The sequence below is a fragment of the Xyrauchen texanus genome, chromosome 15 (assembly GCF_025860055.1).
Source record: "Xyrauchen texanus isolate HMW12.3.18 chromosome 15, RBS_HiC_50CHRs, whole genome shotgun sequence".
In the NCBI taxonomy this organism is placed as follows: Eukaryota; Metazoa; Chordata; class Actinopteri; order Cypriniformes; family Catostomidae; genus Xyrauchen; species Xyrauchen texanus.
This window is the reverse complement of record NC_068290.1, coordinates 26,037,511-26,055,266: the sequence shown is the minus strand read 5'-3', so window position 1 is coordinate 26,055,266 and position 17,756 is coordinate 26,037,511. Positions and strand designations below refer to the sequence as shown.

The window sequence follows — 17,756 nt, the reverse complement described above, 5'->3', positions numbered from 1 at the left end:
TAGTATCGCTTCCAAAATGGTTTTATTTGAGATTTCATCTTTGTCACCATCGTTTGATGACTTTCCACAGGCTTTTTGCTGTAGAACAATTTTTTCAATAGTCAACTATTTTTTCATCTTTGCGTTCCCTCTTATTTACCAAAGTTATGTCGATTGCAAAGTCAAGCTCCATGTCTCTACCCTCTTTTTCTTTTCAACATTAGGCAAAGTGTCATGTCCTTTGAAGTCCAGTTTTAATTTGGTAGGTTTAATCAGCGTTTGCGCATCCATCTTGACACTTTACAGTAGCAATTCCACAGCTTCAGACTAAATTTTGAGACCAGCTTTAATAAGGTCCTAAAGATGTGACTGCTTAACCCGCCATCTTGCCCGAAACCCATAACACTGGCTCCAGTTTGGCCCACTAACAAAAATGCGTGGGCTGGCACTGTGGCGTGAGGTCATTGTGTACAAAAACATCCCATTTCATTGGCTAGTAATCAACCAATAAAACGACTTCTTTGACCCCTTCCCCGCCGAACACTGGCGTTGCTCTCTCTCATCAGTATTTACAAGTGCACACGGCATGAAGATTTAAAGTTGCAGTGCCAGATTTGAGAGGTTGTAAGTTGCTGATTTGTGGTTGTTCCGTGACAATTAATTAAAATACTTATATTATAATAATAGTTAATGTGTAATACTAATAAAATTTATAAAAAAAGTTTGTGTCTGTTGTTGTATATATGTGAATGCCATTTTACAAATTTGTGACTACTCGTCTGCAATTGTGAATTCATAACACAAGCTTTGAATTATCTGTGAGAGCAGCATTCAACTTCAAATTTGTATTAAGTTTTCACATCGGTGTTGTGAGTGTAAATTCCAACTAATGAGTACAAATATTTATTGTACAAGTTCTCAAATCCAAATATTCAAGCTCTGGAGTTTTGCTACTTATTTATCTTCATAGAAAAAGTACGAGTAGTATGGTTGTATGCAATTCCGAACTCAGCCTCTGTGTTAGGGAATGCCAAGAATAAATTCAAACACTAGAGGGTAGCAGTGCAACATTGCACTATAAATTCTATCAAGCCAATCCTACCGTCAAAAATCAACCATAATCAGTTCACTTTATTCTTTGAGTATTTTTGTGGGTGTATATCACTTGTTACATTAGCTGTTTAACTAGCCAATCAAATCTTATGGATTAATAATATCCCAATTGTTCTAAATGGACTGTTGCAGTAAGTAGACCACCTCAGTCCCATTTTGGACGTTATGTAGGCGCTTTGGAATGAACTGAAATGGCCTAGGTATTGCGCAAAGCTGAGTTTGAAGGTCGGGAGTGCGGTTGAATGGTGTGAGAGGTGGCGAGAGGAGGAGTAGAACGAAGTTGAGGAGTACGTGAAGACCTCACGAGCGCCACACACTTGCAGAAACTCGGCGCAGCTACTTCCGCCCACTCTAAAGATGGCGGCTCCCTTCATGGAGAATTTATCCGAATATTTAGGTTCAACCGAACCGGCTGTTCGATTGATTTTGTCTATCTTATTAGGTAAGTAAACGTCATGCAGTCATATCTGTTAGAGTCTGCTGAGAGTCTGTGAACATTGTTATTAGGAGTCATTAGAAACGTGGACAGTTATGTTGTTGAACCGAAGTGTGCTCAAGTCATACAGCAGTCCAAACTGCTTCCAGCTCCACAAACTAACAGCTTTACACTCATTCATGACATAGCACCGACTGGCTCCGGTCAGACACGCTCTCGACTAACTCAAAGGTCGACAAAAGTGACCTACATGCCAGGCGAGATATTCATGCTCAACTGCACACAGCTACCAGGATTGTTCTGTCTCTAACTACTTTCACTGATTAGACCTTCATCTGACAGTTATCTTTTTAATTCTAGAACAATGTGTTATTTCATCGGACCCACAGTTGGTTGTAACGTTACAATGCAAATTAAGTTTGGTTTTAAATTACACGTTGACAATGTGAGAGGAGTTTAGCAGAATCTTATGTACTTTGGTCAGTTGCACTGCAATGGTTTGGTTAACCACTGCAACCAAATGAATGGCATGTAGGGCATTTGTACTGGGGAAGCCAGAGAAGCCTGTTTGTTCATTTGCATGAGTTCAATGCCTCACACATAAGTATTGTTGTCTTGGTGTTTGTTTAATGTATTTGTGTATTTCTAATTATGATAAAAAGTGGTATACTTACAGGTGTTCAGGCTGTTCCCCTGGCTGTATATTGATCTGGGCCCTTTACCTATTAAAAAATACAGTATAAAAATTGTTTTGGGGGCCCCTTGAATTGTTACCACTTTTCAACCCACTAGCTACGGCCCTGTATAATTTCTCTTCTCACTTTGTGTTTAAATCTGAATCTAAGAAATGCTTTTATTCAGAATGGACATTGTGTAACTGAAGAATAAGTATTGAATACATTTTGTGATAAAATCATTAATATTGTAAAGGTGTATTGAATAAAAGTGTTTTTACATTAGTTATTAGTTCTAGCATGGGAGGAAAATTAAGCACATTAGAACCACTTGTAGATTCACTTATCAGATCACACTTATCAACAGTTGCATCATATGACTAATCTCTCTTCTACTTTTGCTATCTTCCCCTATAGGTTATCCCTTTGCACTGGTGTACCGGGGGTTTCTCTTTCATCAGTCTACAACACTTGTTCATCTGTTCCACACATTCTCTGGGTTGGCACTGGCCATGTTTAACTTTGGTGAGAGAGATAAGAAGGAAGGGAAGGAGAGAGGAACTGAAAGATCTGACTGATAACTAGTGTCATTATGTCTAAGTGAGACCAGTCGCATTTTCTAGCAAAAGACTAGTGGTCATAATCAACTGAATGTCCCAACACTCTCTTATTCTGCCTGCTTCAAGTGTAAATTCGACTTGTGTGATTTGTTGAGTTTGTAGTGCTTGTAAAAAGTGATAATGTGAAGTGCCACTGAACCTATTCTGTATATATACATTAGTTCTACTGTACAAACAGCTGTGAGTCAGTGTTCTCAATATTGAACATCATCAAATTAAGTTTGTTATGCGTCCACCAATGAGGTGTAAATGTATGTGGTTCCATATTTACCAAGTTCAAAATACATTAATGAGCAGGAAAGACACCTTTTTTTATCATGGGAGTTTTAAAAGGCTAATTATTATTATCAGATTGCACATACAACAAAAATGAAATATATCACAAACAGTTTTACAAAAAATAATAATAAAAAAATACAGTAAGACCTGGAACAATAAGACCCAACAACAAATTACATACAAAAAAAATCACTATTCACACAGCTATTCTTTCTTACAATATATATATATATATATATATATATATATATATATATATATAAAATATAATAAAATACACTTTAAGCTGTAACATAAAGGGGTAACAGTTACATACAGTAATATGCACTAAAGCTTACAAAAGTATTTGTATATATTACAGTGAAATTAAAAACCTTAAATTTCAAAACAGCACACTAATTTAACTTAAACCTTTTGCAAACTTAACACAAACTTAAACCTTTATTATCAATAGTATTCCATAGAAAATACTACCAGAATAAAAAAAAAAACATTAATAATAATTTTGTTTTTGTGTATGATCACCCCAAATTATTGTGTACAGATTCAATGGAAATGTAATTTCAAATGCAGCTAGCCAGTTCACTATATTGGACCTAAAAAAGCAACACAAGGACAATACCAAAATTAATGCATAATATTGTCCTTCTCCTTTGAACAAAATCTACAGTATGAATCTAATTCAGTGTTTCACTTACATAACATCTTTTTTGCTGGCAATATTTTATAAAATGTGTGTGTGTATATGTGTGTGATATATATATATATATATATATATATATATATATATATATATATATATATATATATATATATATATATATAAACATAAACACCAAAAATGAAATTTCTCTCATCATTTACTCACTCTCATGCAATCCCAGATGTGTATGACTTTCTTCTGCTGAACACAAACAAAGATTTTAGAAGAATATTTCAGCTATGAAGGCCCTTTCAATGCAAGTGCATGATGATCAGATCCTTCAGGCACTAAAAAACACAAAACAGGCAGCTTTAAAAGTAATCCATATGACTCCCGTGGTTAAATATATGTCTTCAGAAGTGATATGATCTCCACTTTTACTTTCAGAATGTGAAAGTTTTTGGAGCTTGAAAGGTGAGTAAATAATGAGAGAATGTTCATTTTTCTGTGAACTGGGTGAAATATCACTTTGGAAACTTGGAAAGCCCATAATTAATTATGTTTCATAAAGTGTCCTAAAAATGTCAGTCCACGAAATGGATGTCAAAAAGGTCTTCTCAATAATACCTGAAGTGTTGTGGCAGCGAACATAATTTTTTTGTTGTAAGGTCAAATTATATACAGTATGTCTTTATTAATGTTTAACATTTTTCAACAATTTATAATTGTTTATACTCCGATGACAGGCAATGTATATTCCTTATACCTTTTAACCATTCCCCCCTCAGTTTACAGGAATAGCAGATGATAATAATAGCCTATAACAAAAACTTGAAAATACATTTCCATATTTCCTTATAAATATGAAAGACATTTTTCTTTGTTAAAAAAGTGGTTTTATTGATTTTCCAGTAATTTGTGGTTTGACATTGTCAAAGCTATGAGCAGATCTTGTAAAGGTTCCTCTTTAGTTTCTTAATTCTGAAACTGTTAAATTATTATGTTACTTATAAAGTTAATAAACACACAATATTAGTGTGTGCATTTTCAGTTTTCATTTGAACCTTTGGAAACTTATAAAAAGTGTTAAGATCTGTCATTTACTCTGGAAAAAAGTTATTGTTATTGACCATTTAGTTTCCTTGCGAGTAATGTAAGGGAAATTAAGGGTATCCTGGCAAACGGATCTGCAAACTGTAGTAACAATTTCCTATTGGCTGTAGCTCTGAAAAAAAAAAACATAGTGACTGAGAGACACACAAGATCTTGTTGCTATCATGGTGATAACCCTTGGGTGGTGAAACTGTAGTTAATGAGAATATGAGTGGCAGGTGGAAAAGAAAGCTAATGAAAATAGATGAGTGTTGTGTTGGGAAATGTGACTATTAACTTGTGTTTTTTATTCTGTGTATTTAATTTTTTGCTGCATTTGGATATAACAGCAGGTCTGTTTCTCTTTTGCCATTGTTTTACTTTTGTAGTGCTCATATTGTGGTCTTTTGTTGTTTTCCACTTGTCATAGACTCTCAAATCTGTCTTTCTTTCTCGCTGTCTGTCTGTCTGTCTTGCCCCGTTCACACACACAGTGATTTTTCCATGTTGATTGCTAGTAGGCGAGCTTAATTGACTGTTGTATCTATTTGTATCAGGTGGCAGATCACTGTTTATGTTCCTATTGGTAGTAGCTCTATTGCATCGCTGCTCATTTACATAATGTAAAACCTGCAAAAGTTATGGAAATTGATGACATTTTACATATTTCTGTTTTTTATCTGCTTTAAAAATAGATAATGCTCTTGGGTAGAGTAAAACCTGCTCGCTAGCTATGGTTCTTTTAAGTCTGCTCTTTTCAGCGAATAGGTCAAAGTGGACAGACAATTTAAGTCTGAATGATTCATTAGTGCATCTGTCTGAATCAAAATGATTTTTAAAACTCTATCCAGAAAACAAATCTTGGAAAAGTCATGTAATTTCATTGGTCAAAAAGGGTGGGAATCCTGTTTATCGCATGCCAACTGTACATTTTCTGGCAACACTCATTGAAAATGAATGACTTTTGGTTGCTTTGTCGCTGTGTGTGTGGATGCCCCTTTCCTCTCTTATTGTTAACTTTTAACCTTGTTATGTTGTTACCACATTGACAGGTACCACTGGAATGCAATAACACCTTTCTATGTCATTCTCTCAGGGTCTCAGGTCGGTCATTCACTCTTATGTATAGTCATTCAATTCTTGATGCTGAGGCTGATGGGAAGGACAGTAACATGTGTTTTGAGTAGCTTTATTTTTCAGATGGTGAGACAACACATTCACTTAAGCTTTATCTATCTTTTCTCATCCTGGGCTTGAAATGTCTTAGGCTTGTAACATGTTGAATTAATATTAAAGTGTCTCTCTCTTTGTGTGGCAGATATATCTGATGATGGGTTATTACTACACTGCTACAGATGAGTATGATATCAAATGGACCATGCCTCACTGTGTCCTCACACTCAAACTCATCGGTACGATACCTGCTTTTGACTCCTGTTCCATTCTCATCTATTATTTTTCAGAATGTATAGATTATTTTCACAAGGCTATGATGGTAAATGGATAAATAGTTGTACTTTAGCTGTAAAAGTGCTGTTGTATCAGATGGTAATACCAAGGTACTTCGATAAACAATGGCCCCAAAAAGTATTTGGAAATTTAGTCATTGAAAATTGTTTTTGAGAACAAAATATCAAACTATTTTACTAACATAATTTCTTTGCCACTTGGTTTGGTGTTTTGTATTAGAGGTAGACCAATATAATGGTTTTAATGATTAATTAGTGCCGATAGTTGTTTTGGAACTATTGGTTATCGGCAAGTAAGGAAAGACTATGACATTTTTTAACATTTTATAAATCATTTTTAAAAACTATTCGACGATTAATCGTTATCTGCCTTTTCCACCACCGTAGTTATTTTAATGGCAAAATCCACTTGGCTGACCCTTTATTTTGTATCTAATTCAATGAGATTCATACAGTTTTATGAATGGCTTAAATGTAATGATACATTTTTGGGCCACTGTATGCCATTATAATGAATGATAATTATATTCATGTACCATGGGACAGTTTGTACATGTTTCTCCAAGGTACTTCATTGAATACTTTGGTATTACCATGCTATAAGTCCCAAAAGCCATGATAATACACTAGTTTTTTAACTACTACTGTATTACTGCTGTAAATACTATTGTTATAACTTTTTCTACTTTATAACTGATTTGTTTGTGATTGATGGACCAGGACCAGGATTGGGAAAATGCTCGATATAGTGGTTATAACATCCCCTCATTTTCACTTGGCAACTGATCATCTGGGATGAGTGATGGTTTAATATTTTCTTATTGCAGGTTTAGCACTTGATTATTATGATGGTGGAAAAGAACCAGTGAGTATGACTTAAGTTATGATTTGCTATCAACAGCTTCATCCTCATACCATTATCTTTTCCTCTTCCTGTATGGCTGTTTGTATTTTTTGCATGATTTGAGCACAATGAACTGATGGGAATCCACAAGGTATCTTCTTCAGTTGTGTAGAACAGTGGTTCTCAAACTTTTTTGAGTACTGGACCTCCATCATATCTCCAAAAAAGTCTAAATTGTTTTTGAGAACAAAATATCAAACTAAGAGGCTTTTATTTTAAAGAAAGTTAGCACATGCACATTTTTCATACAAAGGAATTTGTTTGGTATACTGTTCAGTTGTGTAAACGGGGGGAGAACTTCATACATCCAATAAAAATACCTAACATAATTTCTTTGCCACTTGGTTTGGTGTTTTGTATTAGAGGTAGACCGATATATGGGTTTTACTGATTAATCTGTGCCGATAGTTGTTTTTGGAACTATCGGTTATCTGCAAAAATCTGCGCTGATAGTAAGGAAAGACTAAGATTATTTTCTAAGACTATGACATATTTTCAGAAGATCTCAAAACTCCACTGTCATATAGTTCACGAGTGTAGTAACCCCCCTCACAATCACTCTGTCCAGCAGAAAGAGACAGAAAAATTATGTATTTATACATAATTTTGGGTTTAGCCATATGCTTGAAGCAACATTTAAATAAATATCTGAGTTAAACACTCTGGACACTTTTGTCCATACCTTGTGTAAATGCGAAATAATGGGATGTAACTTACTCCGGTTCGATTGATAGAAAGGCTTTGCAATGGCAAAATAGGGGCAAGAACTGTCTGTTCAATACAAAACCAGTAAGGGGATCTCTCAGGTGGAAGTGAACAATGAGCCAAATGTCTGAGAGAGAATGCTTAATAATAAAACAAAATCTTGGGTAGGCCTAGCCCAACTTTGTCAACTGGCCTATGTAACACTCTCTGTTTGTTACATTTTTACTTTTGTTTATATAAAATATTATATTACCATTTCAATATTTTCATTGCATTAAAATTACATTAATCAGAAAAAAGTCTAACTTTCATTTAATATAAAATTGTAACAAAACCTTATTTTCAGTAACTGAACAGGATTATCTCACTTAATTTTCAACCATTTGTCTAACATTTGTTTGTTAATTTGTTAAAAGGATTCACATTACACTGACTTTTACATTTCTATTGTTACTGATCAGTATTTTAAACTCAATAAATTAAATTTCCCTATTTATGGAAATAATATTACCATGTAAAAAAATACAGGCCTACCTACCTTTTTTCTGGTATAATTTGCGCTTATTTAATTTTTTTCCTCATCCTAATTTCCTAAAGTTCCTGCGACTTATAGTCCAAAGCTACTTTTACATGATATGTACTGTAAATTATGTCTGCCACATATGCTTACAAAACACATATGCTTGCACACAAACATTAAACATCATCGAGACGGTAGTGTTTTAAAATAACCAATTGCCTATATGGAGTATTTTGTCATTAAGTTTTTTTATGTAAAATATTCTGTCCAACATAATAGTTGTTAAGAAACTCAAGCTGCTTGCATGTGCAACTCCTCACATGCCCTCAAATTACGTTTCATTTATGAAGGTAAAATAGTGCCTAAATGTTTTGCATGCACAGAGTAAGATTTGTAAAAGTGTAAATGAAGTTACAAGCGTGATTGAAACATTTTGCATGCACTGAGTAAGATTTGTGCCAAAAGTGTGACTGCAATAAAGGGAAGACGGAATAGTGTATATCGGATTATTTCTGGAAAATATTTATACCACAAACACAAGTAATTTACGCTTTTGCATTAGTTTATTTTACACAAACAGACACATGATTCTATGTGGTCATTACATTTTGCTGTTCATTGCACCCTTCCTTTGCTTGCATATCGCTGACTGCAGGTTTGCAATGTTTTTGGTCATGTTTAGGCACAAAAACAGTGTCACAAGTGTAACCGCGAAAAAAAGGAAGTCAGAAGAAAACACCAAATGTACTTTGTTAATATGAAAATACAGATTCAAAACACATGAATTACACTTATATAATATTAATATTTGTTTCTTATGCTTGCAACTTGATTTACACCTTTACTAAACGTTCTGTGCACATGTCATTAATTTTTACTCTTGCAATTTGACTTGCGCTTTCACAAATCTTTCTCTGTGCATGCAAATCATTTGGGCAAAATTTTACCATCATATTCATCATCATCATAGTAAAAACATTCAGTCAGTGAACCAGATAATTAATGCATCGCAAAGAAGGTTGCAAATATCAGAATAATCACAAAAAGGTAGCCGCTGATGTTGATGAATTAATAGAATACAGTAGTCATACTGCTTTAATCAGGCTAAAACCTGTTTAGTTACATATAAACAGATGTGGCTTATTTAAAAAAAAAAAATGTTTTCATTAAACATACAAATAATTTACATACCATAACTTAAAGTAAATTCTCCTGATTAAGTCTAGCCACTCTCTCTCTCTCAACAATATGATTTTTAAATATATTTTAAATGATTATACGGACCCCCTGCAATTACACCATGGACCACTAGTTTGAGAAACACTGTAGCAGACATTTTACTACATGTTCAAGATGGAGCAGTGTAAGATGCCTGGCAAGGTGAAGTGTAGTGTGTTTTGACGGTGTGTGATTGGTGAAGGATTCCCTCAGGTGTAATTGTAAAATCTGTTAGCTCAACTGTGCTCATATTGGAGTCAGCTTTCTGCAAATAACATTTTTTTTTATGTTTATAGTAGCTATGCTTCAACGCAGTTGGCTTGTTAATTTGATTGTGTGCATGCATCAAAATAATGATGATGTCATTTACTGTAGCCACCCTTCAAATACATTTCTTTTGGTTCTTAAAGCAATCTTTTATTGGGGGTATAAAGATTAGCCTACTTGAGGACCGATAATAGACTCCTCTTTGTTCACTAGCACATGACTTTCCATGACCATGAGTTCACATGGCCTGGAAATCAATACTGTCTTATTAAATCATGAAAAGTTCAATAGTGAATGCAAATTCTTCTAGTTATGCTCTACTGTAATATATTTAATTGGCTGGAAATTGCTCTTTGTGAGCTCTATAAAAAATTCTGTTAATATCTTTTAATCACAACAGACTGGAAATATGGGATATGGGAACCCTGTATAGGGGATACAAAACTAAAGCAGTCTTGATTTAATTAATCTCCTTTTTTGCCCAAGTAGATGTCAACATTTTCACAATTTTGTCTTTCAAAATTTTAAATTTTCATACATTTATAGTAGTTCACCCCAAAATGATAATTCTCTCATTATTTACTCATCTTTATGCCGCCTCAAACTCTTATAATTTTTCAATGCAAGTCAATGGGGTCCAACACTTTCATGCTTCAAAAAATAAAAGCAGCATGAAGATAATCCACACAACTCAGGAGGTTAAAGCCATGGCTTCTTGAGCGATATTGGTTTTAGGTGAGAAACAGACCAAAATGTAACTCCTTTTTCACAAAACGTTTTGACATCTGCAAGCTCGATGACACTTCCTTGTGATTGATGCATGCACCAGATTTATAGTGAAAAAGGAGTTACATTTGGTCTGTTTCTCTCCCAAAGGGATTTCATCACTTCAAAAGACATTGATTAAATCACTTGTGATGTATGGATTAACTTTATGCTGCCTTTATGTCCTTTTTGGAGGTCAAAAGTGTAGGATCCCATTCCACTCAACCTTAACATGTATTGTTTTCCAATCTCTTTCTTATAATTTATTTTTTATTTTTTTTGTATCTGATAGTCTCAGATAAGTGCAGACCAGAAGAAGTCTGCCCTCAGCTCCACACCATCTCTGTTGGAGGTGTTTGGATTCTCATACTTCTATGGAGGCTTTCTGGTAGGGCCTCAGTTCACACTACGCAACTACCAGAGTCTGGTATCCCGAGAGATGTCTGATTGCACTGGACAGCCACCCAATAGGTAAACACACAATCTCACTGAGGGACACAAGCCTAATCATACCAGCTTTACAAATTTGGTTAAAACCAGTGATTTAGCCTCCTCTAAATAATTACTACTTTCTATTTAGCCCACCCTTTTCAACTGTGGTGATTTACAGGAATCCCTTTGCAATAACACTTCCTGTTTTGTGACTTGTGTTACTTGCTCAAGGGCACAATGATGATGAACAGGTTTTGATCTTAGACTTTGTTCACATTACACCCAATTCTGATTTGGTCACACAGTAATTTTGCAAGCAATGGAATCTGACAGTAATCAACTGGTATAGCTTCATCAGTTGCTGTAGTAATGACTTAAGTGCCTGCACAATTTCAGGAGACATAAGAGAGGACAGGAAAACTGGATATTTTGCCTCTTTATATCCGTAATGGCATCTTTCCACGATGCTGAACTAATGAGGTGCATCAAACGACATTAGCATTAGGGGCATTACTTTACTATTTAAACTTTCATGTGTATTGTTTTGACTAACGTTTGACCGCATATTGACAAATACTGACCAAAATAATAAAACTTTCACCTTTAATTAAAGGGATAGTTTACACAAAAATGAAAATTCTCTCATCATTTACTCACCCTTATGCCATCCCAGATGTGTATGACTTTCTTTCTTCTGCTGAGAGAAGATTTTTAAGACAATATTTCATTGTCCATTTAATGTACGTGAATGGTGGCAAGAACTTTGAAGTTCCAAAAATCACAAAGGCAGCATAAAAGTAATCCATGATGAGAAAAGTTTCATTTTTGGGTGAACTATTTCTTTAACGTGTTAATCTAAAAGACATTCACTCCTCTGTCTTACAGTGTGGTTCCGGCAATGAAACGACTAGGTTTGGGTATGCTCTCCTTAACCATCTTCACGATAGGTGGACCATACTACCCAGATAGCTACTACTTAACAGATGATTTTGAGGTCAGTGAATCAATGTTAAGTGGATTTTGAGTCATAATAAATAAAAAGTTAACTTGTTCATGAATAAATAACAGCCTTGTTAAACCTGAACTTTGTTTGCGGCCACTTGTTTTTGGTGGGATCTTTTTAATCAGGCCCTGATGCCACAGGAAGCTTAAAAGTCTGAATGAGAACATTCTGTCAGCTTCCTGTGGGCAGCTATTTATATGTTCTTTGAAATGAAAAAAGAGTTGCGGCAAACAGAATAACTGCATTATTGCTGAGCAGAAAGTAGTGACATCGTAGTGAAACATGTTGAGAAATATTCATTGTTAGGGTGTTATTGATCGACGATCAATTAATTATAGTCAGTAATTTAATCAATACGTTTATCAATTGTCCATTTATCAATTTCAGCAGAAGTGCATTTATTAAGCATTCAAAAAGTTATTGGAACACTATATATGCTCTACATTTTGTTCTAAATTTGTATTTAATTTTAATGGCAATGGACTGAATATGTACATTCTGACTGATTTATTGTCATTATGTGAACCTCTGAGACTGACAGAAATCCTTTGCTAACTGATATTTGGACCTTGGACTGGTTTGGCAAGGCTAGATCAGTCTTGCTTTCAAATGAAATAAGATGGACACAAATCCTTGTCAAAATTCATCAGAAGTGTTTAATTGTTTCTTCTTATCCAGGCTCAACCTTTCTGGTACAAGTGTGTGTATAATCTAGTGTGGGTAAAAATAAACCTGTACAAGTACATCAGCTGCTGGCTAATAACGGTGAGTAAGCACCACAACCACAATCTCATATTAAGATCACACTTAAGTTAATTGAGAGTCATTATATTTCATGCTGTGCATGCTGTCAATGTATCATTGTTATATCTTCTTGGAGAGGTTTTAGCTATGTAGCAAGCCAATTACAGTCACGAAATGGCTTTCTTTTCTTAGTGGAGTGCCTGAAACTGACCTTCCATAAAGTTCACCAGCTTAAAAGTAACATGCCACACCTTTTCAGTTTGACTTGATGCTGAACAGGTTCTCTGGCCTAAACCTTTGTGTTGGTTGTGTTTTTTAGGTGTGTTTGTATTGTTTTTAGTAGCTGTCATCTTGTCTTTGTCCCAGAATTTTTTACATATCTCTTCTGTAATACATACTGAATGCACATTTTCTCTCTCTCATATATAAATATATGTGTGTAGGAGGGTGTGTGTATACTCTCCGGACTGGGCTATAATGGGAAGAACGAGAAAGGCGAGCACCAATGGGATGCCTGTGCCAATGTCAGGGTGTGGTTATTTGAGACCACACCCCTCTTCACAGGCACTATCAACTCATTCAACATCAACACAAATGCTTGGGTGGCCAGGTGTGCACATGTGATTTATACACTTGACATTTATTGGAATCAGTAATTTTGTATGTCCCTTAATGCTCACTTTTGTAAAATGTGAGCTGTTTTATTCATTCATTTTCTTCCCCTTTTTTCTCTGATTTGTCACCTCCCATTGTTTGTGACAGGCATGTGTTTAAGAGGTTGAAGTTCTTGGGTAACAAGTTGTTGTCTCAGATGTTCACATTGTTATTCCTGGCAGTCTGGCATGGCTTGCACTCAGGGTACCTCATCTGCTTCTCGATGGAGTTCATCATTGTCAATGTGGAGAAGCAGGTAACCATGGCAACATTGCTTTAGGTGACATGAGGTGTGAAGTTTAGAATCAAGTAGATGACTAAAGTCTTCTGAGGCTTTATGATGCCAACAGAAGATGGATCTTAAAGTTTACAGGTTTAAAGTTATAGGGTCTCAATCAGTAACGAAAAAACCTGCGTGCAAGCGATTTCATTCAGAAATCATGATTCATCAATAAGTTTGCGCTTACATTTTTTCTGAATTAAGGATACAATTTAGAACCAACTCAAACCACTAGTACACCAAAGTCACTAAAATTTATTTTTATATGTATTATTAACACTAGAAATAGAATAATTAAACTAAAGTTCTCTTATCATTTACTCACCCTTATGCCATCCCATATATGTATGACTTTTTCTTCTGCAAAACACAAAGATTTTTAGAAGAATATTTCAGCTATGTAGGTCCATACAATGCAAGTGAATGGTGAATAGACATTTCAAGCTCTAAAAATCACATGAATGCAACATAAAAGTAATCCATATGACTCCAGTGGTTTAATCCATGTCTTCAGAAGTGATATGATAATTGTGGGTGAGAAACAGATAAATATTTAAGCCCTGTTTTACTATAAATCTCCACTTTCACTTTAACATTCTGAAAGTGAAAGTGGAGATTTATAGTAAAAAATGACTTAAATATGAATCTGCTTCTCACCCAAAGTGATTGCATCATTTCAGAAGACACATATTAAACCACTGGAATCTTATCGATTACTTTTATGCTGACTTAAGGTGTTTTTTTGGAGCTTAAAGTGTCTGGTCACCATTCACTTGCATTGTATGGACCTACAGAGCTCAAATATTCTTCCAAAAATCTTTGTTTTTGTTCAGCAGAAGAAAGTCATACACATCTGGGATGGCATGAAAGTGAGTACATGATGAGATAATTTATATTTTTGAGTAAATTATCCCTATATCAAATAATGTTTGTTAACATTGTTATCAAAAATAAGTCTTACTTATTTCAGAGTAATAAAATGTGCAGTATTGCTTGATCTGTTCAAGAGAGTGTAAAAATATGTTTGAAGAAAGTGATGAATGGTATGTATGGAGATGGTTTGGGCATGTATTATGCTAATTATTAACTCTGGGCACTTCCCCCCTCATTTAGAATAATTGCAATTCATCAACATTAGAACAAGTGTAAGAACAAATGTATGTTTGTGCACATCAGTTTATATCTGGTGAAAATTTTGTAAAAGCACCTTTTCTGTGCACATTTGAATGCTTGTTTGCAATCATTAGTGTATGAGACATGAAACTTTTCTTAGATTAGAAGCTTATCGAGAATTGTAAACTGTAGCTTTAGATAAGATGTACACAATGTTTTAATGTTTTTTGTCTATGGCCCTAAAGAATGATGTTGGTAATATTATAACGGCTATGTCAATGTTTTTACAGGCTCTGGCTCTGGTGCGGGACAGTCCGTTGCTTACATCCATAGCTCGGAGCCCTCTCTATGCGCTCATATATATTGTGCAGCAGTTTTTTCACTGGCTTTTTATGGGCTACCCTCTTGTGCCATTCTGCCTCTTCACTTTTGACAAGTGGCTCAAGGTGTGTACTCAGTGGGGATTCATTAACCATTAATCTAGTATTGGATGTGGACTTATCTTGATCCTGATGTGCCATGACTTCTTGTCAATCCATTTTGTACAGTGTGTGCTAATGTTTCATTTTTTTTTTTCAGGTTTACTCCTCTATATATTTCTGTGGTCACGTCTTTTTCTTCGCTGCCTTTCTCGTCCTGCCATACCTCCGCAAGGTGCTCGTGCCTCGGAAAAGAGGCACTGAGAAAAAGGAGAATTAGTTAAAAGGGTAAATTTTGCCCCCACCTCTTCTAAACTCTTCATTGTATCTGTTCTCTCTCTCTTTTTATCTCAAACATACATACACTTTTCTTTCTTTCTTTTTCTGTTCTCTGTCACTGTCTTTTTTCCACTCTCTATGTGAGTTTGTCATATCTGTCCTTTCCCGTGTTTCAGTCGCAGTGGAGTTTAATGCTGTTGTCAAGACATGTCGCAATAATTGTATTTAGGAGATAAACACCTCCACAATGTTGTATTTACTTGTGGGAAACTAAAGAATCATGGCAAAATTTGGTTTTGTGTTCTGACGATGAATGGTGATTATTAACAAGAGTGATAAAATACATAGATAAGGCATCAATTATGCACGTAATCTTTTGCTCTTTCTTTCATTGCACTAGCCCTAGAAAATCTTCTTTGATGGGATAGTGTGTCTGTGTATTCATGTGCATTCTAAAACAACAGAACAAGTGTAAACATTCCTGCATATTTTGCTGATCATAAGTTTTGGTATTTTAGAATGGATAAATTGTTTATCTTTCTCTGTCTTCTCTCTTTTACATACAGGTATCTATGTTTGTGGCTGTCTAAATTGAGTGAACTGTGACTTTTAAAGAGCAACTGATGAGGACAAATTTTAAGGCCTTTAGTAATATATTACTATATACATACAACATGGTGTATGTGTACAAATGGTAGTCAGTTGGAGGGTCATATAGGTGTGGACTACAATGAAAAAGGTAAAAAAACTGCTGAAATATATGCAGTTTTGAGATTTAATTTTCACTGAATAAGAAATACTGATGTTTGGTGGTTTAAGATAATTTTACTGTATATGCTCATACCGTTGCACTCATTACTCAGTAATGATCTCATTTTCTGTTTCCTGTCTAATCAGAGAATTGGCTTTGGCTATAGCTAAGGGCACATGCACTTTTAGAAAGGATGTAGAACATTCATTTAAAGATGGAAACTTATGAGACCGTTTTTTATTTTCCTTTGCTTGGAAAAACTCTACAAACCTGCAAACCCCCTGAGACTGATAAAAGGCACTGGAACACACTCACACATATGTGAATAAGAGTGCACATTACACTCAGCATTGCCTGACATTATAAATGAATATTTTTCATTTTTATAACAGTTTTTCTTGTAATTATACAACTTCTGATGGGGGTTCCTCTAATTTTTTTAGGATGGATTTTATGGTAGCTGCAGTTTTATAGCTTTTTGGACTTAAAGTTTCACAAAAGGGATCGTCATTCTGTCATCGCCTGTCAATCCATCTGACCTTCTCTAATACCCTGTTCACTCCATTTCCTCCAGCAAGTCTTTTTTGTCCAGTGTTGAGCACAAGCAAAAAAGGAACCATAGTAAAGACATGCACTACCTACCAGACTAAATAAGAGGGTAGATGTGTGTCAATATTATTAAGAGCAGAGTGTTAAATCTTGATATTATAACATTTTAGTGAGCAATGAACTGAAATGTGAAACAGGCTATATACAGTTCTTCTGATTGATCAGCACAATTAAAACCCTGTCCAGAACTTTTATCAGGTTTCAAGACTTGGTTGTCTGCTTTCAGTAATTCTGACACACATTTGCCTCCATGCATCCGTTTTGTAAGACATAACATATTGAAGATTCTTTGTACAAATATACACTGATCAGCCACAACATTAAAACCACCTTCCTAATGTTGTGTAGGTACCCCTTGTGCCGCCAAAACAACGCCAACCTGCATTTCAGAATAGCATTCTGAGATGATATTCTTCTCACCACAATTGTACAGAGCGGGTATCTGAGTACCATAGACTTTGTTTGTTTGAACAAGTCTGGCCATTCTCTGTTGCCCTCTCTCATCAGTGCATTTCCATCCACTGATCTGCCGCTCACATGATGTTTTGGCACAATTCTGAGTAAATTCTAGACTCTGTTGTGCATGAAATTCCCAGGAGATCAGCGGTTACAGAAACACTCAAACCAGCCCATCTGGCACCAACAATCATGCCACGGTCCAAATCACTGAGATCACAAATTTTTTTCTCCTTTATGATGGTTGATGTGAATATTAACTGAAGCTCCTGGCCTGTATCTGCATGATTTTATGTACTGATGCCACACGATTGGCTGATTAAATAATAGCA

The 17,756-nt window shown here is 35.1% G+C and overlaps 1 protein-coding gene across 2 annotated transcripts; it reads left to right on the top strand.

The window, feature by feature from the left end:
- The first annotated feature begins 1,309 nt into the window (after positions 1–1,309).
- Positions 1,310–16,915, top strand: LOC127656481 (lysophospholipid acyltransferase 5-like). 2 transcript variants are annotated; one of them, XR_007972164.1, is made up of 14 exons: positions 1,310–1,534; positions 2,620–2,727; positions 5,933–6,039; positions 6,155–6,248; positions 7,133–7,170; positions 10,977–11,155; positions 12,002–12,110; positions 12,798–12,884; positions 13,307–13,473; positions 13,626–13,773; positions 15,201–15,356; positions 15,490–15,617; positions 16,175–16,347; positions 16,506–16,915. XR_007972164.1 is itself a non-coding variant. In XM_052144830.1 (13 exons), the coding sequence occupies exons 1-12, from the start codon at positions 1,450–1,452 to the stop codon at positions 15,607–15,609; spliced, it is 1,398 nt and encodes a 465-aa protein (XP_052000790.1). In that variant the 5' UTR covers positions 1,310–1,449; the 3' UTR covers positions 15,610–15,617; positions 16,175–16,915. The 2 variants fall into 2 exon arrangements, 1 of the variants encoding a protein (XP_052000790.1); XM_052144830.1 differs by having other exon boundaries at positions 16,175–16,915.
- The last annotated feature ends 841 nt before the right edge of the window (positions 16,916–17,756 follow it).